General features: G+C 34.5%; 1 protein-coding gene across 6 annotated transcripts in view; it reads right to left on the reverse strand.

The window, feature by feature from the left end:
- The window catches only part of SLC33A1 (solute carrier family 33 member 1), a 43,054-nt gene that overhangs the window by 14,430 nt on the left and 4,449 nt on the right, over nucleotides 1–24,175 (reverse strand). The window contains exons 2-7 of one of the 6 annotated variants that reach the window (XM_081235009.1): nucleotides 15,065–15,255; nucleotides 10,729–10,913; nucleotides 10,340–10,457; nucleotides 7,672–7,887; nucleotides 6,787–6,982; nucleotides 1,975–2,413 (exon numbers count right to left, since the gene is read on the reverse strand). In XM_081235009.1, coding sequence (XP_081091135.1) covers nucleotides 6,815–6,982; nucleotides 7,672–7,887; nucleotides 10,340–10,457; nucleotides 10,729–10,913; nucleotides 15,065–15,255 — 878 coding nt within the window. In that variant the 3' untranslated portion in view covers nucleotides 1,975–2,413; nucleotides 6,787–6,814. Of the gene's footprint in view, nucleotides 1–1,974; nucleotides 2,414–5,024; nucleotides 5,315–5,936; nucleotides 6,983–7,671; nucleotides 7,888–10,339; nucleotides 10,458–10,728; nucleotides 10,914–15,064; nucleotides 15,256–24,175 lie in introns of those variants that run through there. The other 5 variants (XM_081235010.1, XM_081235008.1, XM_081235007.1 and 2 more) reach the window with 5 other exon arrangements.

A 24,175-nucleotide genomic window follows, 5' to 3' on the forward strand; every position in this document is an offset into this window, starting at 1 on the left:
TAATAAGAGCCAGACTGATAACAGCTTATCAGACTGATAACAGCCTACATATACTAGGTTTAGTATTATCGATGAGGAACCTCAAAATATGAATCTGGGGCCCTATATAGGACAGCTGTTATCAGTCCTATATGGAAGCCCTCCTCTCTTCCAGAGAAGGGAAGATAAACCTTACCTCCTTAATTTAAATAAATTCTCCTTGGAAAGGATCCTGTACTCTTACCCTTTGGAATGTAAATATATGTCTTTAGGGGCAAGACAAGACTTGTGTCTCCAGATTTACAGCCCAGAGATGTCCCCATGGTCTCCAGTCTCATACCCTCTTGAACTGTGCATAACAGAGATGTGAACATCTGTGTTATGGACTGAATTGTGTCTTTCCAAAATTCTTATGTTGAAGCCCTAACTTCCAATATGACTGTATTTAGCGATAGGACCTTTACAGAGGTAAATAAGGTTAAGTGAAGTCATAAGGGTGGGTGCCTTATTCAGTAGAACTGGTGTCCTTATAAGAGGAAGAGACACCTCGGATGTGCATGCACAGAGGAAAGGTCACGTGAAGACAGCAAGAAGGTGGCAGTTTCCAAAACAAGGAGAGACCTCAAGAGAAACCAAACCTACTGCCACCTTGATCTTGGACTTCCAGCCTCCATATCTGTGAGAAAATCATTTCCGTTGTTTAAGCCTGTAGTCTGTAGTATTTTGTTATGGCAGCCCTAGCAAACTAATATATACTCAGGATGGTTTTTCACTATCTATTCAGTCACAATTTAACTTTGAAGGTTTCTCTTTGAGCCCAGGTTCCAAGTCTGAGTAAAATTTGCTCAGAAAGCTCTAACTCTGCAGAAACAAAATATTTTATCTACAGGCCCAAATTGTCCTTTAAAGAAATTTTCAAAACTGTGACTACTGAAGAAGCCATATCCAAACACAAATGTTTCAAGGGAAATTCTTTATAATCCCAAATTATCCATACATCATTTCCTCTTGAAGGAGAAGTGTTGTGCCTCCACCTGTTCTCCATTTTGCCCAGGTTACTAATAGTACAACCAATAATTCAGGCTGACTTCATTAAAACAGACAAAAGATTTGGTGGAAAGCGTACATCTCTTGAAATTACTGTATTTGTTTTTAATTATATAATGCCAAGCTAGTATAATTTTGATATGAATGATATGAAGGTAAACTTGGTTATTACGTAATGAAAATGAAAATAAGAATCTTTCATTAATTTTTTTTAGAGATTAATTGTTAAGTAATCATTTTGAGCATTTAAATAGTCCTTTATATAAAACTCTGGAGAATTTATTTCATATATACTCTAAATATTTAAATACTGCATAAATATCAAGCTTTAACACACATCTTTTAATAAATTAGCCAAATAAACATTTCACATATACTAATGCTAAACTAATGCTAGATCTTCCAAAAATGATAATAGAAATGATTTTGGACTGTGCATTTTTAATTCAAAACTGGACACAGGTACAATGATTACATAAAAACCTCAACAATGAAAGCTTTCAACATTGAGTATTTTTTTCAGTTTTACACTAATCCTTGCAAAGGCTCTATCTGAGGACACAATAGATAATAGACTCACCAATAAAACTTGACAGTGGTAATCTATCAATTTATCAGATATGCCAAACTAACTTTTTAAATTAATCAAATTTCCCAACTTTATATTTTCCTAATTGTATAGTTGCATGTGATAAAAAAATTTCAATTTCATTAACTATAAGGTTATAAAAAGTAAACTTTTCCCAACATTTAAAGTCATTCTGGGGACTTCCCTGGCGGTCCATTGGTTAAGACTCTACACTCCCAATGCAGGGGTTACAGGTTTGATTCCTGGTCAGGGAATTAAGAATTACTGCATGCCACACAGCATGGCCAAAGGAAAAAAAGAAAAGATGAAGTCATTTTGATGAAAATAAGAAGTCTTTAATACTCATATTTTATAACATTGACTGATTTAATTGTAACTAAGGTGCTAAATTTTAGAAACTTAGGATAACTCCCTAAGAATTATACCAAAAACTTGTTCATTTCTATCACACTGTTTACTCATTATTCTTAACACAAACTTGTTATAAAAAGTTATGTCTATATTGACAAAAAACTATTAAAATGTAGCAACATTTTTGTCTATGCTTCAAGACTTCTTATAAACTATGCAAATTAATATTGCTGATATTTTAAGATGATCTTTTAAACTATATCCAGCAGGGCTTCCCTGGTGGCGCAGTGGTTGGGAGTCCGCCTGCCGATGCAGGGGACACGGGTTCGTGCCCCGGTCCAGGAAGATCCCACGTGCCACGGAGCGGCTGGGCCCGTGAGCCATGGTCGCTGAGCCTGCGCGTCCGGAGCCTGTGCTCCGCAACGGGAGAGGCCACAACAGTGAGGCCTGCATAGCGCAAAAAAAAAAAAAAAATTGGCACTGTCAAATCAGGCAGAGATTAAACTGAAGTGGAAAAGTACCTATTATAGATACTTTAAATCTTCTAAGAGAAAATCTAATAATTATGCCTTACTACCTACCAAAGACATTGGTTTAAAAAAAAAAAAGTAGTTACAAGGCACTATATTACCTTCCCTTCTGTAACTAAAATGGCTGTTAAATATATTAATCCTGGGCTTCCCTGGTGGCGCAGTGGTTGAGAGTCTGCCTGCCGATGCAGGGGACACGGGTTCGTGCCCCGGTCCGGGAAGATCCCACATGCCGCGGAGCGGCTGGGCCCGTGAGCCATGGCCGCTGAGGCTGCGCGTCCGGAGCCTGTGCTCCGCAACGGGAGAGGCCACAACAGTGAGAGGCCCGCATACAGCAAAAAAAAAAAACCACATATATATATATATATATATATATTAATCCTATTTATTATGAAATTATTTTTTAAATTTATTTTCTTTCTTTAATACTAAAGTAAAATACATTTTGGAAATCTGCATGGAATGTTCCCAACAGGTTGGTTCTTTACTTTTAGCAGGGTCTGAGTTATATAGTTTTACTCATTATTTCAAATACATAAAAAGACATCACCCCCAAAATACAAAAACAAATCTGGTCTTGTGTTATATTAAATAATGATCTCAACCATTTAATATAAAATAACACACTTTTTGGGGGGTATGTTAACAAGGCAAAATATAAGTTGTTTATAGGAAGAAAAGGATTTAATGACTAAGGTATGTCTTTTGTGGAATACCATTCACCCTTATGTCCCTCTTTCACCAGTAATGTCTTATCTGCTCTAATTCCTTCAAGATTCAAGTTCAGTACTACAAACACAGAGATTTTCTAGCTTTCAGCATAGATTTTTCTTTTAACATTGTTTTCAGAATGCTTTAAACAATTAGTTTTACAACTATTATATCAAATATATGTTTAAAATTCACAGTACAGCCCATATTCAATAAGGCCATAGCTTTTACATCTTTTTGGATCACAGACCATTTAATATTTTAATAAGAACTCTCTCCAGAAAAATTAAAAATTACATATCCAGAGTTTTGCAAGTAGTACAGGGGTTTCAAGGCTCCACTGACAACTGTTTAGTATAAAAACCCTTGTCATAAAAGGATGAAATCAAACAATAGGTTTAGATTTCAAAGGTTTAATTTTTTGGGGGGGCGGGGCCGTGCTGCGCAGCTTACAGGATACTAGTTCCCCAACCAGGGATTGAACCCAGGCCCTCCGCACTGAAAGCGCAGAGTCCTAACCACTGGACTACCAGGGAATTCTCTCAAAGGTTTATTATTTTTAAAAATAGAGAATTAGGGACTTCCCTTCCGGTCCATTGGTTAAGACTTTGAGCTCCCACTGTAGGGGAGCTCCCTACAGCTCCCACTATAGTTCCCACTGTCCCTGGTCGGGGAACTAAGATCCCACATGCTGTGCTGCATGGCCAAAAAAATAAATTAAAAAAAATTTTTTTAATAAAAATAAAAAATAGAGAAATCTATTTCAGGTGTTGAACAAATTTTTTATGATTGATCAGGCAAAATTAAAATATTTACAAAGGAGTACCACGCAGCTTGCGGGATCTTCCCTGATCAGGGATTGAACCCAGGCAACCACTGTGAAAGCCCAGAATCCTAACCACTAGGCCACCAGGGAAGTCCAAGGAGTTTTTAGTTTTAGTCTCAGCTAATCTTAGCTAATCTTATAAGAGCTTTTCGAACTCATTTTTTTATTTAAACGGGTTGCAACAAATGTGCAAATGGAAATACTGATATAAAGAGATGTGTATATATATATATATATATATATATATATGTATTTATAAATGTATGTATGTATTTATATTCAATATTAGCCAGTAAATATATAATTCATTAACTGGAGTAGTTAATGTTCATACTTGAGGGTAGAGTTTATCAGGATCTGTCAGTAAGGAAAAACACACGCAAAAATAGGCAGTGTTTTCTAGCAGATTTACAACAAACAGATCCTCACATTCAGGTAGATCATTTATAAGATGCCATCAGTGATCAGTGTATGCAACATTGATATTAACAAGTCATTTTTTTGGCAAACCTTACAAGCATGTATCCAAATAACCAAATGACTACAATTCAAAGCAAGTGTTCATTTCTAGAGCAAGTGCAATGAATGAAATGGCTTTCACCTTACAGTTAAGGCTTAAAATACATTTTAAAACTTCAAGTCATCAATGATTTATAAACTTAAAGTACGTTTGAAAGTATGTATAATTTGTAATAACATGGGGAAAATATAAAGGTAATTATGGCAATGTGAGCTTCTTAATCCAAAAGTTAAAAATCAAAATACAGGGCCTCCCTGGTGGTGCAGTTGTTGAGAGTCTGCCTGCCGATGCAGGGCACATGGGTTCGTGCCCCGGTCCAGGAAGATCCCATGTGCCGCGGAGCGGTAGGGCCCGTGAGCCATGGCCGCTGAGCCTGCGCGTCTGGAGCCTATGCTCCACAAGGGGAGAGGCCACAACAGTGAGAGGCCCGCGTACCGCAAAAAAAAAAAAAAAAAAAAAAATCAAAATACATTTCACATATGATAGTGGGTTTTCTTTATTCAAGTAAACATTTTGATTATAATACATGACAAAGGACAACACACGTGACAAAGTACTGTAGTCTATGGTTTGGTATGTCTCTAGGACGATTTTCCAGGTGATTCTTCAGGATCTGACAGCGATGCCCAACACAGGCTTTCCAATGGCAATGCATGAGTTCTAGAAGCCACTGCCTCTATCTTTCTTCAGATGCTGAGTGCCATTTTCTCCCACCCATTTTATCCTCCATTACTTATAAAAACCCCACTCTAAAATTCAACCTATGTTATAAAATTAACAAAATCAAACATTAGCATGTATTTTCCCACAAAGATAATAATTATTAAATAAGAGTCAACTGATATGGGGACATATGTATATTTATAACTGATTCACTTTTGTTATGAAGCAGAAACTAACACACCATTGTAAAGCAATTATACTCCAATAAAGATGTTAAAAAAATAAATAAGAGTCAACTTAATATCTATTTTTCTTTCACTTTTGAAGGCTTTATGTAATCTCTTAAGAGTCGGAGTACCATACAACACAAAATATGCAAAGAACCTTATTACCAGGTACACATAATATGTTGGAAATTGCTAAAGTGCTCAAAAGCTTAATTCTCCTGGGATAGCAATTCTCCACTAGAAACTATAGTTTACAAACAGAAGGTTGTGTTTTAATAAGAGGAAACAGTACCTGATTCGGTATAATTGTGAGAGCTTTTCTCATTAGTACAGTGCTTAATTAAGAAATCTTTTTCCAACCCATTATTTGTCAAAGGCACAAAATGTCTTTGTCTCTCTCTTCAAAACAGTTTCTAAAATTACACTATTATTCATTTAAAATTTTCTTTATCAGTAAGTTTTACTGTTTTTCTCTCAATAATAAAAAGAAAACTACTTGAAGAAAAATGTTTAATTTTTATTTTCAAAACTTTGCCATGAACATACATACAACATTAAATTTGAACCACTTGTGAGCTGTCCATGTGACATGAAGCACTTAGGACAAAAAACCATATGTAAGCTTTAGGGTAAAATTAACAAGGAATCAAAATATTTTCCAAAAGGGGGAAGGGGGGAGGGGAACCAATAAACGTCATAGCTTTCATTTTATAAAAAATAGTTTGAATAATCTTCCTATAAATCTTTAATGCTTACAAAAGCAGGAAATACATTTAAAATGGTCTTTTTAACACAGATTCATTAGCACAATGTGGTTATGGTCAGAAAAATTAAAACTAAAATGGTATTTCAGTAGTTTATATTCTCTTCTCAACTAATTCCACATAAAATTTAACCAATTTACAATTCAAAATAAGATTTAACTGCCAACAAGGCCAAACTAGTTGTAGTTAGTACCTGAATATCAAGCTCTGTTCCATTTAATATATTTTACCAAACTTTTTAATATAGCTTAATGATAGGTACTGGTAACAATACTTGACTGCATGGTTACCACCCATGACTACTGCATTGCAGCTTAAAACACGCTTTGGTCAGTAAATAAAAAAGACATAAATCAAATAACAAGATCAGAAAAGTTGTTTTAGTACCAATTTCCTGACCTTAAGTAAACTTTAAATACATTGACAAGGCAAGGAAAAGTATATTTAAATATACAGAGAGGTCTCTATATTTTTAACCATTTGGCATTTTATATTAATAATTTCCTGTTTAAAATAATATTTTATACTCCTGTACACTGATTACCATAACTCTCTGAGTTAAAACTAAACTAGAGTTACCTTTCTAGAATGTCCAGTAGTGAATGCATTACTTGCTTCTTTTGCACTTCCATGAAGATGGTCCTTCATCCTGTAACTTTTTAAGTTTTGGACCAAGAAAGAACCACCAACCAAATCCAATAAAAACACAAATAATGGACTCCACATAATAACCATCCAGTGCTGTAACACATGAGCCACCGAGTTTTTTGCAAAGCTGTAAAAATAAAATTATAATATCAATAAATACTCCACAATTTCAAGATGGAAGTATTCAGCAATTTACATGTTTCTACTTTGTTATTTAAAGGATTAATCAAAATATACTTTTGTTAAAACATTTCATTCACTCCAAATGACAAAACAAGTTAATGTATCTTAATCTCTCTAATGCTACTAACGGTATTAAAAACAATTTTCAGCTCTTGCTGTAAACAATATTCATTTTTAAGATACAGCTTTTCATATTTGGAAATGTGAGGAAATTTCCAAGGAATTTACTCTAGAAGTGGGTTAATGTTACTTTGAAATAATTTATCAACAAACTACTAACCATTCAGTTTTACCACCATTTGTTATATGAATAGCCAATGGAATTTTCCTTCTTCTATCATTATATACCTTAGCTATTAATCATGCATTTATTAAATGCCTAGTGTATAAGGACAATGGTACACAAGGTGAAGGAGAGGGAGACTGCTCCTCCCTTGCTGAGAAGCAACTTCAAGTGAGCTTCACTTACTGATGTGAGTGTGTTTATACCCTCAGTTATGATGGGAAAGAAAAAACTATTAGAAACTATGGGCAGATACGATTTTAAAAAGATGTAGTACTTCTAGAGGCAAAAACAAGGAAATTAATATCTTAATACTACCTTAACATTATCTAAAATTGCAACATACTTACCTCAACAGCATCATGTGTTTGGCAATTCTGGTTTGATGCTCCTACACACTCTTTCACTGTGAGGGGATCTACCAGCCAAAGAGCTACCGTAGAAGGCCAGTTTCCTCCCAGGTTGGACACAGTATTTAAAAGGGTCATATATGTTCCGCCAATAAGTGGATCACTAACCTTCGCATTGAAAGCCATTATGGAAACATACATGCTATACAATGTAACCTATAGGGAAAACGTAAAACATCTTCAGTACAATTAGACTTTAAAAAGCTATGGTCTAAATTAAGAACATTGAAAGCATAAACCAGAAAATTAATTTTCATGACCCTTATTAAACTCAATCAACAAACATTTATTGAGCACCTACTACAAGCCAGGCTTTATGTCCTGGTCATGGCAATACAAAGATGAATAAGACACAGTCCTTCTGTGCCCTTGAAGAATTTATGCTAAGCTGGGAAAATAGGGAATAAATAATTATGATGAAATGTGGTAAGTATTGAAAAAAGAAGTACACACATTGTGCTATCAGGGCCTAAATATATGGGAGATTAATTTTATCACAAGTAGTCAAGGAAGGCTCAACTGAGAATGACAGATGAGGTAGTATTGAAAGATCCATATAGTAATAAGCAAAACACTATATTTATACTATACCTAAATATACCATATGTGTGTATAGTATATATGTATTATACATATACATATTATACATATAAGCACTCAAATATTCAAAGGGAATATGAATATATAATTATATGTATATAATTTTCTTATATATAATTCAAAATTTATGTGACAAACTGAAGAGAAAAATCTCCTTGAGAGGCAAGAATTAACCCTTCATTTAGGAACATGAAAACAACCCATGTTTCTAAAATAGAATTCCTTTGAATACTGTTCCATGGGATGTTCATAGAAAAAGGAGTTCCAAAGTCAAATAAGACTGAGAAACACTAAGACTGTAGGCCTCCTGAAAGCCTTCAGAAAATAAACTCCTTAAGGGTAGGGATTCTGGCATGATTTATTCACTGTTTTATTTTAGTACTTACAATGGTTCCTGGCATGGAATAGGTGTATTCACTTAATATTTGTTAAAGGAATGATTAAGATGCTACATAAAGAGGGGTGATGTCAGGTATCATTTCTCAAATTTACTTGGCCTTGTAATTTTTTTTACCACAAAGCATCTGGTTTTCTGAGTTTCGATGACTACGCTTTGGAAAATTCTCTAATGAAATCCAAAGCCAAACAAATGATTTTTGGACAACTACATCATATTTTTCTTTACTTAACTCAAGAAGTGAAGCATTACTAAGCTAAACTACTTCTTTTAACTTCAATTTGGCACCTAGAATTAACTATGTGCAAAACAGAAAAAAAATTATATTTGACACCTTAGCCTCAATGTTTTTACATACAGCTAGTCAGACATGATCCACTACAGAATTCTCCTAAATGATATAAATGTATGCAAAAACTTACTGAGGTTACCTGGTAGCCATGTTTTTAGGTTTCAGTTAAAAACAGTGAGGAGTTGGTAAATATAATTTTCAGAGTTTAAACTAGGTACTATAGAAAAATCCAAAGTGAATCTGAAACACACATTAGCAATAACTGCAAGTGAGTCCCAAAGGTTACTACTGGGCATCTGCCATTTATTTGAACCATTTATTCCCAGGGAAAGAAAAACCCACTCTGCAACAGCAGCTTGGGTGAGACTATGGAAAAGTGGAGATCAGTTCTTTTGGGGACTACAAACACATTTAATAAAGAAAAAAAAGCAGATTAACACCCAGCTTCCAAAACCACAAAGACTAAGTCATAATTTTTAATACAGGGAATTCCCTGGTGGTCCAGTGGTTAAGACTCCATGCTTTCCTGCCAAGGGCCTGGGTTCAATCCCAGGTCAGGAAGGGAAGAAAGAAAGGAAAGGAATGGAATGAAAGGAAGGAAAGAAAGAGAGAAAGAGACAAAGAGAGAAAGAGAGAAAGAGAAAGGAAAGAAAGAAAGAAAGAAAGAAAGAAAGAAAGAAAGAAAGAAAGAAAGAAAGAAGGAAGAAGGAAGGAAGGAAGGAAGGAAGGAAGGAAGGAAGGAAGGAAGGAAGGAAGGAAGGAAGGAAAGAAAGAAAGAAAGAAAGAAAGAAAGAAAGAAAGAAAGAAAGAAAGAAAGAAAGAAAGAAAGAAAGAAAGAAAGAAAGAAAAATTTAATACAGAATCTAAACCAAAAACCTGGGACGTAAAATCTAGAAGCTGTCATTATTTCTCAATACTTTCAGAAAAAAGAAAATATTGGTACTAGAAAAAGGAAAGAATCCAAATCTAGGGATGAACTGAGGGATACTTAGCAAGGGTAGAATTCCTAACTAACTTTGGAATAAATTCTGAAATGTAACAAATATTTGTTGAATGAACAAAAGAAAAAAAATGAAGTGAATGAAGAAGAAACTCTCTTTCTATGAATAAAACTCATTAAAATAAAATCCAAAAAATAAAAATATAAAAAAAATAAAATCCACAAGGTTTAAAGTTCACTGTCAAATAATTTCTTCAGAAACAGATTCATGCTTAAATCTTAAAATTTATTATCATTATTTTAAGGCAATTGTAGAAGAACTTTGTCTTTATTTTACATAGGACAGTTTACTTCCTGGGAAAAACCATGGCAAGCTTACCTGATGTAATGCATAACTGAGCAGCACTATAATATAGTAATATATAGGGAATCCCCCTTGATGTTCTACTTTAGGAGTCCACCAGACCAGTAGAGCATATTCTAATCCAAGCAATAATCTATAGAAAAAGAAAGAAAGTTGGAGCTGACCTCCATTTTAGGTTAAAAAACAATAACAAAAACAGAAATCTGTGTGCCTACCATATGAAAGAAGCCTGTATCTAAAACCTGTTAGGAAGTTAAAAAGAGATAAAAGTGCATATAAATGATACTGAAGTTAAAGATGTTTTTCAAGCCTTTTCCCATATACACTCTATACACAGATATTAGTGATACTGATGACCACTCTTTTAACCTCTCTTATTTAGTAAGGTTTCATTTCATTTTTACCTGTAGGGCATGGCTTTGTAAAATATGTTTAGTGGCTGGGGACCTGCAGTATATTTGCTGATAATCAGAGGCAATATTATTTGCAAAGGAACCATTGGAACTGCCAATAAGGCTAAATGTTCTTTGGGTACTCCCTCTTCTACCAATTTCAGTCCTGTTACTGCATCTGCTGCTGAAAAACCAATCTGCAATATAAAAACAAAAAAAATTTTAATTTGTGACTTATGAAATATTTTCCTCCAAGCATATGTAAGTAATTTAAGAACCTCAGTCTCATTATTGACCCATGCCAGTTACAAGTAAGTATCATATTATTATATCTGGTACAACAATCAAGTTACGGAGGCACACTTTGCCCTTATGGTCTACTAACAATACGAAGTAAAAACAAGTGAAAATTCAGCACTCTTAGGAACTGTAATTTTAATTACAACTAAATTTCCATTTCAAAAAGTTCTATATCTTACAATAAACAGTGTCCAAGTCCAAACCTACTGATATGTATATTTTAAGTTTAAAAGAAAAGCCTTTGACTCCAAATAAATCTGGTTAAAATGAAGCATCATTGCTACAAACCATACACATTTTTGATGATTTCTGACTGACAACAAAACTTCCAAAATGTCATCTAGCTTTTCAAAAATAATTCTGAGAAAACATTATATCTAAGAGGTTGAGTTAAATGAGGGGTAAGAAAAGGTATAGTTAGGTTAATTCTTTTTTGTTTGTTTGTTTGCGGTACGCAGGTGTCTCACTGCTGTGGCCTCTCCCATTGCGGAGCACAGGCTCCGGACACGCAGGCTCAGCGGCCATGGCTCACAGGCCTAGCCGTTCCGCGGCATGTGGGATCTTCCCGGACCGGGGCACAAACCCGCGTCCCCTGCATCAGCAGGCGGAATCTCAACCACTGCGCCACCAGGGAAGCCCTAGGTTAATTCTTAAAAACAGCAAAAACAAATAAGAATGCTAAAGGTAGTGGGTAAAAGTTTGAGGTGAAATAAGATATTTAGATAGTCTCAAAGTATTTCCCCACAAATTAGTTTTTAATTACAAAAGGAAAAATAGTAACTTTGCAATGGATTCACAAGGTAATCAAGGTTAACAACAATAATTAATGGATAAAGGGACATGATATGGCTCCTGATATAATTCCCTGAAGATGTCACAGTATTATTTCTGTGATATTTCTGACATAAATACACAGCACGAACCTAAACATGAAGAAACATTAGACAACCATAAATGGAAGGCCATTCTACAGAATAACTGGTCTGTCTTCTTTAGAAGTGTCCAGGTCACCACATACTACTATGTATAAGGTAGATAACCAACAAGGACCTATTATATAGCACAGGGGACTCTACTCAATATTCTGTGATAACCTATATGAGAAAAGAATCTAAAAAAGAATAAATATATTGTATATGTATAACTGAATCACTGTGCTGTACACCTGAAACAAAACATTGTATATCAACTATATGCCAATAAAATAAAATAATAAAAATTTTTTTTAAAGTGTCCAGGTCATGAAGGACAAAGAAATGCTCATACTAACTAAATGTAATGTGTGATCCTGAACTGGATCCCTGACCAGGAAAAAATAAAGTTATAAAGGCTGCTCTGGGGACAACTGGTGAAATCTGGATATGCACTGTGATTAGAAGATAGTACTATATCAATTTAAATTTCTTAATTTTTTATTAAGTTGTGGCTTTGTAAAAGAAAGTCCTTGTTTTTAGGAGATACATACTTAAGGTATTTATGGATAAAGGGACATGATATGTACAAACTACTCTCAAATACTTCATAAGAAATATGTAAAATAGCACAATTTACAGAATAAAGAAAGTGGAGCTAAATGTTAAAAATCACAGAATTTAGATAAACATATATGGACATTCTTTCAACTATACAAGTAAATTTTCAGTAAGTGTGAAAATATACAAATAAAAAAATTTTTTAATGATAAATATTACTTTAAATACTTTTAAATACTTTAACTTCTCAGAATGGAGCCAAAGAGCAAATTTCACATAAAAAATTAAAGGTCAGAGATATTTCATTTAAGTCCAGGAAAGAATTTCACTTATACTTAACACATTCTCTTTGTAAACATTAGATATACAAACTGACTTCAACATTTACTCTGTCTTAAAAGTGGTACAGGAGATATTTGTAATACACATATCTAACAAAAAAACTCATATCCAGGATATATAAAAAATAAAAATTCTACAAATTTAAAGAGAAGGGTAACTCTGGATATTCAAATGGCCAATAATCATACGAGAAGATGCTCAACTTCTTTAGTCATCAGGGAAATGCAAATTATAACTATAATGAGATGCCACTACACACTCACCAGAAAGGTTAAAATTGAAAAGACAATACATGTGGTTTCAAGGCTGCGTAGTGATTAGAACTCCCTTACAGTGCTGGTGGTAGAGAAAATTGGAACAATGACTTTGGAAAACTGTTTGGCAGTATATACTATGCTTTTCTTAATGACCAGCAATTCTACTCCCAGGTGTTTACCCATCAGAAATGTCCACCTATGTTCCCCAAAAGTAATTTACAAGAAAGTTCATAGAAGCACTATTAATAATAGTCCAAAAGTAGAAATAACCTAAACATTTGTTGATAGAATGGATAAATTGTGGCATATTCATACAATGGCATTTATAAACAATGAGATGAACAAACTATTGCTATAAATAACAATATGGATAAATTATACAAACATGATGTTGAGTGAAAGAGTACAAGAGCTAAACATAAGAATACATACTGGATATTCCATTTATATAAAACTCAAAAGCAGGGAAAACTAATCTATGGTGTTAAAAGTTAGGAGAGATGTTACTTTTGGTGAGGTTTACTCTACAGGGGGAACATGGGATTCTAGACTCTGTATTTGAAGCAACTCCTTATACATTGCTGGTGACAGTATAATTTATTATTAAAGTCTTTTAAAAAGCAATTTAACCATCATATTCACTGATCCATTAATTGCTCACTTAAGAATCTATTGGAAGGAAATATTCAGAACACCAAAGAGTTACACACAAAAAATTCACTAGTGCATTTTTATAATTAAAATACATGGCAAATTAAATATACAACAATAGAAAAATGAGTACATTATGGCAAATTTATATACTGTGACAATTTATAGCTATTAAAAAGTATATTATAAAATATTATTTAATGATACAGGAATATGGAATAAGGCAATAACAAAATAAAAAATCATACACAGTATGATCCAATTCCACTTTTAAAGTACTTGTGTGTATATAAATATATTAATATTAATTCTTAATTATAATTAATGTATTAATTATATATGTCAAGTTTATGTACACACATGTGCATGCACACACATACATACATAGGGGAAAAAAGGAGGCTGGAGGGAAATATACCAAAAATGTTACCAATGGTTATCTCTAAATGATATAATTAGATAATACTATTATCTTCCTTGAAACTTTTAGCATTTCTAAAGTTGAACCTTAAGTTTAAACCTTCCTAACATTTCCTAAAAATTTAACCCTCCTTATCCTTAGAGAGGAGGAAAAATTCAGTACTTCAAAACAATGAGGCTGTAATTTTTACATTAGGGTTATCAAAAGATAGCTGTGAAAGTGTTTATGTTGATAGGTTTAAATATAATATGAAAATCCTATAACTGATGTTATATTTTAGGATATTAATTCCAATACTAGCAATAGTTCACTATAACAAAATATACTTACCTTTCTTCTAACATAATCTCTTTAAAATGTTTTAGAACTATAAAATTAAGACAACTTAATACAGAAAACATACAGAATTCTTAAAAAGTAACCAAAACCCCCCTTTATTTGATAGTATATTTCCTTCTAACATTTTAAAATTATCCAACTGATTTTTAAATGGACTTCTAATAATCATACATTTCCATATCTTTGTAAATTACATTCTAAGTAAATAATTTTAATACCTTTGACATTAGGTATATACTCATTCTAACAGTAGAGAGCTATTATTTTTTTAAGGTATTCATTTCCATTCCAAGCATTAATATCATTCATTTAAAAACTCACATTTATTAGAAGTACTTCAAACTGGCATAATTTTTTTCAAGATCTTAAGACATTTAGCTTACTTTGAAGTTATGTTCGATTTGATATCATCACACCTTTTAAAACACATTTAATAAACAAAGTATATTAGTTTTTATTGTTAAATTCTAATATTACTGGAAAGGGACTTACGAAAAGGCAACAGAAGTATTCCATGATATTGTTAATTGTAACAGAATGGGGAATTTGCTTTATAAATCTCTTACCTTTGCAGTTAGAATCAGAAGGCAAAATGTCAGAACTGCAGGCATTTTTATAATTGCAAAAAGCAGCTTGTAAGTATCTGTGATCCCTTCGGTTTCTTCTTTTCCTACTGATACTTCTTTGTTTTCTTTTTTCAGAAGGGCAACTAAAGTTGTTGTTATCAAAAATACAGTTCCCCAGAAGAAAAGGAAGTCTGAAATTAAAAATGTTTTAAATCTATAATTAACCTTTGAAATAACATATCTTCATTGATACTAAATAATTCTGTACACAACTTTTCCTCAACTAAAATCTGTTAAAAAAAAAAAAAAAGAACACATAGGGCTTGTCATGTTCAAGGCACCAGATGAGGCACAGCAGATGAATAAGACAGTCCTGTCTCTGTTAAACATACATTACATAGACAGTGATACTTAACAAGGAAAAAGGAAAGGGTTTAGTGGGTCGAATGAAATAAAAGTTACCAAACTGTGACATCTGCTGTGTCATTTTATTCAAGGAAACTGCTTAAGGGCAGGAGATGATCTTCATATCCCATAAGATCCATCTTAAGTCATGCTTCTTAAGCACTTAAACCATTTCAGTTCTTTATTAAATTTTGACAACTTAAACAACAAACAGATGATCATTTACATTAGATTTTCTGCCTTTTGTTTTTAAACTTTGTTTTTAATCTGTTTAAGAATAACCTTCTCTTTCAATACTATGATACATAAGTAATTTTCTCGTACTTGTAGATGCACAAAAAAGACACATGAAGAGTACTATTTGGGTTGTTTCAGTGAAAGATGCCTGGGCCGTTAGCCCTTATTGCAAACAAATTAAGCGGAGGGAGTGAATAATGTCCTGGAAGATTCTGCATAACAGCTAAAAATAATAGTAATAATAGAGGCACCATTTCTTGAGTGCATACCATGTGCCATAAATGTGCTAAGCATCTTACATATATCATTTCCTTTACTACAACAGTACAACAGGGGAAGTTATTACTAGCCTGAATCTTCAGATGAAGAAACAGGCTGAGAGGTTACATTGCCTGATGTTACATTTTAAGTCAGTGCCTCATAAAACTGATTTCAAAAACCTGTGTTTCCTTAACCACCCTAAGAAATGCATCTTATTTTGTCTCTATAAAACTTTCTCCAATACCTGTATTTTATGCTACATGTAATGGAGTTGAACCTTTTTATTATTTAGTAATTCCTATAACATGTTCCGATACTTTTCATTTTCAAGACTATTACTCTATTGTTTCATGGCATTTCTAGAAATATATCTCCATGAGATACGTACTTTGTTTCATACTGAAAAGTATAAAATTTACCTTTAATTCCTGTGTGCGTATCCTATGGTTATCTGCATGTATTATTTTTCATTATTCTAATAAAATTTATTTTTTAAAAATCCAAAACTTAGTGGATAACCCTCAGTTTCTTCATCTATGAGTTCCCTAGAAAATCCCAGATGTTTTCTAGCTCTAACATTCTAAAATCATATTCAGTTTTAAATGTGTTTGCTTTTTATTTTATTGCTCATGCAGCATAACTAACTGTTCATGAAGCCTAGTCACCTTTTTCCAAAAAAAGGTCTACCATTCTTGAGTCAGGGTTTCCCTCTGTATTCAGTCTTGCTCGGCTGCTGTGCTGGGTCACTACAGCTTAACTCTCACTTACGATGGAGGCAGACAGCATCATTCATTTAGATCAACTTCCCTCATGCATAGACCAAATTCACCTTAGTATTTAAATGTTCCTTTCTTATAAGTTATTTCATTTGATTTTTGTAGTAAACACGTGAGACAGGCAAAGTAGGCATTATTATACTATGCAGAGACAAGGAAAAGCTCAGAATATTTAAACCTTTGCCAAAAGTCAAATTATTAACAGGCAGAACTTGAACCTAAATCTTCTGAATTTAAGATTCATACTCCTTCCATTATTTCATAGTGCCTACATAAAGACTTTAAAATTAATGTTGAATTAAGAATCTATTAGAATTGGCTAATTATGTAGTCTCCACAGCCTAACCAAAAACAAGGCTCTGCTATTCAAATTTTGCAAATTAAAGATGCTAAACTGCTTCAAACACATATAGAAATTTGTATTCTGAGGTGAATTCTTTTCTCCATAATGTGAAATTTATACGGATGGTCCCTGACTTATGAAGGTCTCACTTGATTTTTCAACTTTATGATGGTGTGAAAGCGACATGCATTCAGTAGAAACTGTACTTCGAATTTTGAATTTTGATCTTTTCCCAGGCTAGCGATACTCAGTATGATCCTCTGTCATGATGCTGGCAGCACCAGCACAAGGGGCTTCCCTGGTGGCGCAGTGGTTAACAATCCGCCTGCCAACGCAGGGTACATGGGTTTGAGCCCTGGTCCAGGAAGATCCCACATGCCGTGGAGCGACTAAGCCCATGCGCCACAACTACTGAGCCTGCACTCTAGAGCCCACGAGCCACAACGACTGAGCCCATGTGCCACAGCTACTGAAGCTTGCACACCTAGAGCCCATGCTCCGCAACAAGAGAAGCTACCACAATGAGAAGCCCGTGCACTGGGACAAAGAGTAGCCCCCGCTCGACATAACTAGAGAAAGCCTGCACGCAGCAACGAAGACCCAACACAGCCAAAAATAAATAAATAAGAATAAATTTTTAAAAAACGTTAAGTGAAAAAAAAAGTTAAGTGAAAATTAAAAGTTTTCAGTTATATACTACTTTCAGCAAAGAAATTTTTTAATTTGCTTAGTATACACTCCCATTTTTATTTTTTATTTTTTGGCTGCGCCACAAGGCTTGCAGGATCTTAGCTCCCCGACCAGGGATTAAACCCATGCCCCCTGCAGTGGAAGCACAGAGTCCTAACCACTGGACCGCCAGGGAATTCCCTATTCTCCCAATTTTAATGAACAAAATCTTCATCGGAATTTAAACTCCTTGATACCAGTACCAAGGGAAAAAAGATTAAGAACAAGTTAAACAGGTTTCAGTATTGTTTGCAGATAAGATTATTTCTAATTTATTTGTGCTTTGAGGGTAAGATAACAGTACGAAAGAAAGAAGTAGTGACAATAGGTCATTCAGAGCCCTCATTCAAAGGCTTTCCATTGCTCACAGAGACTGAAGAATGAAGTAATAGCTCAGAAAGAGAGGCTTAAACCACTGCCAGAAAATGTATTAAGATTTATGAATGCCATTACCATAAATACTATTATTAGACTATTGGCTATTGTTTATTAATACTGCTGGGATCCTACAGAACAACCATTGTCTGATATACCAACCAATGTAAAGATATTATTAACAAGAATAATCTAAATATTTCATTACTAACATTTTGGTTGATTCTGATTTATATATTTTATCTGCAAAAGCATTGTGACATATATATGTATGATCAAGATGTCAGAGCTCATGTTCAAGTTTCTTAAACACAATTTTGTGCAAAGACCTGTAAGACAAGTTAAATATTCTGAAGGGGCTACTAGATCTTACCTAATGCTCCAATGAGTGCAAAAATTAAGAGCATGTAACAATGCACCAGTAATCAAAAAGGATATAGTAGCCAGCACCTGAGCTGCTATTATGCCAAAGCAAAACACAGGACAGGGCAATAACCCTCAAACTCACTCTCCAAGACAAGCATTATTATTCCTGTTTTATACGCAGTGAAAGAGAATCACAAACCAGGAAGTGCCAGAGGTGGGATTCAAACTCAGATCTGACTCTAAAACAAGAATGTTCTTCATTATACTACCCAGATGCTCAGAAACACCTACTGCAAGTAGGCTGTCTTCCTACTAAACAGATACACCTGAGAAAAAAGGTACTTATTGTAGCTCCAATCACCAAGTCTGGAACACAGACACTTAAGAATACTTCTTTGAACTGGTTACTTGTATTCCCCCCTCCCCACCTCCATCTCCCCATATGGTAGTATGCCATAGGGTATGCAAACCAAACATGGTCCATCTTCCTAAACAGTTCATTTACTCAATAACTTAGAAAGAAACATTTTCATGAAAAACATATATTATACAGAAGGCAAAATTTCCATGAATTTTAAAGATAAAACATTAGATTTCAAAAAAATTTCAACCTTTCAAGGCTTTGGACCAGGCCCCCAGACCCTTCGTGGTATAGGTTCATTCTCTTCCACCATCAGAAGAGGTAGAAAAATTAAGAAGCACTGTCTGATACAACCATCCTTGGCTCAGGCCAGGTTCTCTCTCTAACTCTCACACTATGGAAATGAACTTTAGTCCTTCAGAAGTCGCAGGAAAACAAACTTTCAGTTTCTGTTCTAAATAACCATCAGGCCTTCCTTTCATCTTGCTTTCAGTACAGCTTTCTCTACTTCACAAGTTAGAGCATGAAGGGAATTTAGACACCTATCATCAGTCCACTGCTCTTTCACAATGGAAGAAACTGAAATAGATATACTATGTATCTGGCCCTGGGTCTCCAGCTAAGTCTTAGCAAGAAACAGAATTTTCTTTTATGTCACAAATCTCTCCCTTTTAAGCATTTGCTCGAAATTATGCTGAGAAGCACTCCCAGAAAATTCTGTTTTGATTATAATACAATATAGTCGTATCTTATTTGGGGATTAGACTTTTGAAAGACAGCATGCAATGCAAAAATTGACTAAATACAAAGCTAATTTTGAAAGCTTCCTAAGCGTTTGGTTTTCCTAACGCCTAAGGAAGGTGCCATGTTTAGATCACATACTTTTTCATTAACTCCAACAATGCCAGGTTCTCCTCTGGGGTAGAAGAAATGGTTTCTTCAATCAAGCACTAGATTAAGCAGCTGTCTGACTATCAAGATCCCTGTTGTCCCAAAACACTAGACTTAAACTCAGCCCAGGATGCAAGACTGAAGCTGAGAGGCCAATAGATTCAATGCTCCCACCTCATGCTAAATCTGGGGCCTGTATCACTGAATAGATGGAAATGAATCACTCTTTCCATTTTTTAAAGTATGTTCAGGCCAAGCACAAAATCCATTTTAATTAAACATGTATGACATTATCTCTACTCTGATGCTATGATAGGAGGTTCTTGCATTCAGCTTTTGTACAACCTACATCCTGACACCCCTAAATCACTTTCTGTAAGCTGAAAGCTGAATTCAGACTTTTATAAAACAGTTGACAGTGAGCATTCCAAACTATCACATGAAGATGCAGGGTTCATCAGAATAGCTAAAATGAAAAATAATGGTAACATGAAATGCTGGCAAGGATGCAGAGAAACTGGATCACTCACGTATTGCTGGTGGGAAGATAAAATGACATAGTCACTCCAGAAAAAAATTGGGCAGTCGCTTTCAAAAGTAAAAATGCACTTAACATAAACAAGCATTTGTACTCTTGGGCATTTATCTGAAAGAAATGAAGACTTATTTTCACATAGCAATAGCCAAAAACTGGAAACTACTCAAATTGCCTTCAATGGATGAGTGGTAAAATATACTGTGGTATGTCTAACAAATGGAATATTTCTCAGCAGTAAGACTGAACAAATCATTGATCCATGCAACAACTTGGATGAACCTCAAAGAAATTATTCAGAGTGAAAAGAGCCAACCTCCAAAGGATACATACTGCATGATTTCATTTATGTAACATCTCTGAAATAACATAATTATAAAGATGGAAAACAGATGAGTGGCTGCCAGGGATTAGGGACGGAGAAGAGGAAATGGGTACAGCTGTAAAGAGGCAACACAAGAGTCTTGTGGTGATGGTACAGTTGAGTATTTTGATAGTGGTGGTGGAGGTTATATAAAGCTACACGTGATAAAATTACACAGAGGTACACACATACACACATAAATGAATATATGTATAACTAGTGAAATCTAAATAAGCTCTATGGATTGTACCAATGTCAATTTCTTGGTTTTGATATTGTACTATGGTTATGTAATAAGATTTTAACAATGGATGCTAGGGGAAGAGTGCATGGGACCTCTCTAAACATTCCTCTGCAACCTCCTGTGAATCCATAATTACTTTTAAGTAAAGTTTTTAAAAACTAATGGGAAACTTAAGAATGCAAAAGTTCTACGACTGTGCTAGGAATAAGAAATGTAGGTCTCAAATACAAGACAATATAAAATATCTAAAAAGAAAGAAATCTTTAGGTGTTTTGAATCATGTATTCTGTAGCCTTAACTGATGATGATTGGACTTCAGCTATCATGTGTTCAAAAGTAAAGGGAAGGGACTTCTCTGGTGGCACAGTGGTTAAGAATCAGCCTGCCAATGCAGGGGACATGGGTTCAATCCCTGGTCTGGGAAGATTCCCACATGCCGCGGAGCAACTAAGCCCGTGTGCCACAACTACTAAAGCTGCACTCTAGAGACCGCGAGCCACAACTACTGAGTCCACATGCCACGACTGCTGAAGCCAGCGTGCCTAGAGCCCGTGCTCTGCAACAAGAGAAGCCACCGCAATGAGAAGCTCGCACACTGCAACGAGTAGACCCCGCATGCAGCAATGAAGACCCAATGCAGCCATAAATAATTAAATAAATAAAAGTAAAGGGGAAAAATTAAATTAAAAATATTTTTCTTAGATAACACCAAACCAAGAAATAGAAATTCTGTAATGGAACAAACATCTTGCTTTTTGAATATGCACCCCATCCTTAATAAATGTTTCAGCATGCACACTCACATATAAAATACATACTTGTATTGACACATACCAATGCTATATATATAAAATAGAAAACTGATAAGAACCTACTGTATAGCACAGGGAACTCTACTCAATACTGTCATGGCTTATGTGGGAAAATAATCTAAAAAAGAGTGGATATATGTATATGTATAACAGATTCACTTTGCTGTACACCTAAAACTAACACAACATTGTAAATCGACTATACCTCAATAAAAATTAAAAACAAAAATATGTATTTGTGACCTAAGATATATACATACACATTGTAAGATAAAAACCCCACATTAAAAAATATGAAATAATAAAAAGAATGAAAAAGATGTATAAAATGCAACATTTATCCAAAATTGTATTTAAAAGAACAGGTGGAATCAGGGGTTTTATATTTTTCATTAAAAAAACAATAAATTTATTTATTTATTTATTTTTGGATGCGTTGCGTCTTCGTTGCTGCGTGAGGGCTTTCTCTAATTGCGGCGAGCAGGGGCTACTCTTCGTTGTGGTGCATGGGCTTCTCAATGCGGTGGCTTCTCTTGTTTCGGAGCTCGGACTCTAGGTGCGCGGCTCAGTAGTTGTGGCGCATGGGCTTAATTGCTCCGCGGCATGTGGGATCTTCCCGGACCAAGGCTTGAACCCGTGTCCCTGCATTGGCTGGCGGATTCTTAACTGCTGTGCTACCAGTAAAGTCCCTATATTTCATTTTTAATTTTCTAGGAAAACATCTTGTATTAGGTAAGTCTATTTTGCTTTCTCCAATTAAATTATAGTTTTCAGGAACACTATAAATGAAAGTAGGAGACTGCTTGTAATTAGTGAGGTTCTGACTGTTTTGTTGATAAATTTACATACTAAAAGCTAATTTAATTGGCCTCCAAATAAATTTCAATAAAATTAGAAGTGAAATTCAGAGTAAGACGTATGCCAAATAAAATCAAATACTTTTTTGGTTTACAGTGTATTTTGTAAATTGGCTTTTATGCACCCCATCCACAAAAGCTATTCTACAGTTCTTTACTGGACAAGGAAAGCATACAGTACCATTTCTCCTTTGCTTTGTTTTAAAAAGAAAAAAGGCTTTAAACCTTCTTTCTGGGGTATGGTCTCCAGTTTTTAATATTTAACCTCTCCTGAATCTAGTAGCCCCAGTATTCCCAGCTATCTCACTTTACTACTAGGGCCCCAACATTTGAAAAGAAGTTCACTTCTTCCTTTGTCTATACTGAGATGTGAGATCCACCAGATTTATGAATTTGTTCCATTCAAGGCAAAAATAGAGTGAAACTGAAGGACTGTGTATCATATACTGTGTATGATATTTACCCAGGGATTAACTTGTAAGGTAATGGATTCTTTTTTTAAATTTTTAGAAATCTTAAGTAATTATACAGTAAAACAATTTTTTTGGTGTACAGTTCTATGAATTTTAACACATGCATAAATTCAAATCATTACAGAACAGTTTCAACACCCCCAAAACTCCTTCATGCTATTTATTTATAGTAACCTTCTTACCCACAACCCCTAGCAACTACTGATCTGTTTTCTATCTCTACAGTTTTATATTTTGAGAATGTAAGGGAATGTTTCAAGCCTAGATTTAGGTGCTAAAGAATGTATTACAGCCTACATAAGAATAACTGATCTAGAAGTGGGTCAGTTAGTTCTGCCCAAATTCTAAATAGCATTTCTAATCACGTAAAATGTATTAATGAGTACTGCTTCAGAAAGCAAGACAAAGAAATTTGTCACTAAGTCAGAATTAATGGTCCTGCTCTCTTCCTAATTCAAAGCATGAATATCATGAGTCTCCCTGGTGGTCTAGTGGTCAGAATTCAGCACTCTCTCTCTCAAAGCATAAATGTCTTAAAAATAATGTTTTTACTATTATTATCATCAGTTTAATTACCTTCATACTTAGAGCATCTGTTTTTTCAAAGCATCATTTCATTTTTCTCTGATTTACTCCTATATGTGCAGGCCTATCTATAGATAAACAGATTCATAGCTCTAATATGTTTGGCCCTCTTCTCCACTATCAGACTATACTGCTCCCTGTCTCAAAACCCAAATATACTGCTCCCATGCCAATCACTTCTATTCATTGTTGTTACCACTGCTTCTATTTTTTTCCCCTTTTTTTTGGCCATGCCATGCATGTTATATGGGATCTTAGTTCCCTGACCAGGGATCGAACCTGCGCTCCTGCAGTGGAAGCACGGAGTCTTAACCCCTGAACCACCAGGGAAGTCCCTACCACTACTTCTAGAGGAGCAGGCCTCGACTACCAGTTCGCAGGCTGGATCTGGCCTAAGGACATATTTTATGATTATAGCAAATGTTTTTAAAATGAGGAAATAAAAATGGAATTTCCAGCTTCTCCTGAATACTCATAATATCTAGCAATTCTGGGAT

The sequence above is a fragment of the Mesoplodon bidens genome (assembly GCF_964165515.1).
Source record: "Mesoplodon bidens genome assembly, chromosome: 5".
Taxonomy (NCBI): Eukaryota; Metazoa; Chordata; class Mammalia; order Artiodactyla; family Ziphiidae; genus Mesoplodon; species Mesoplodon bidens.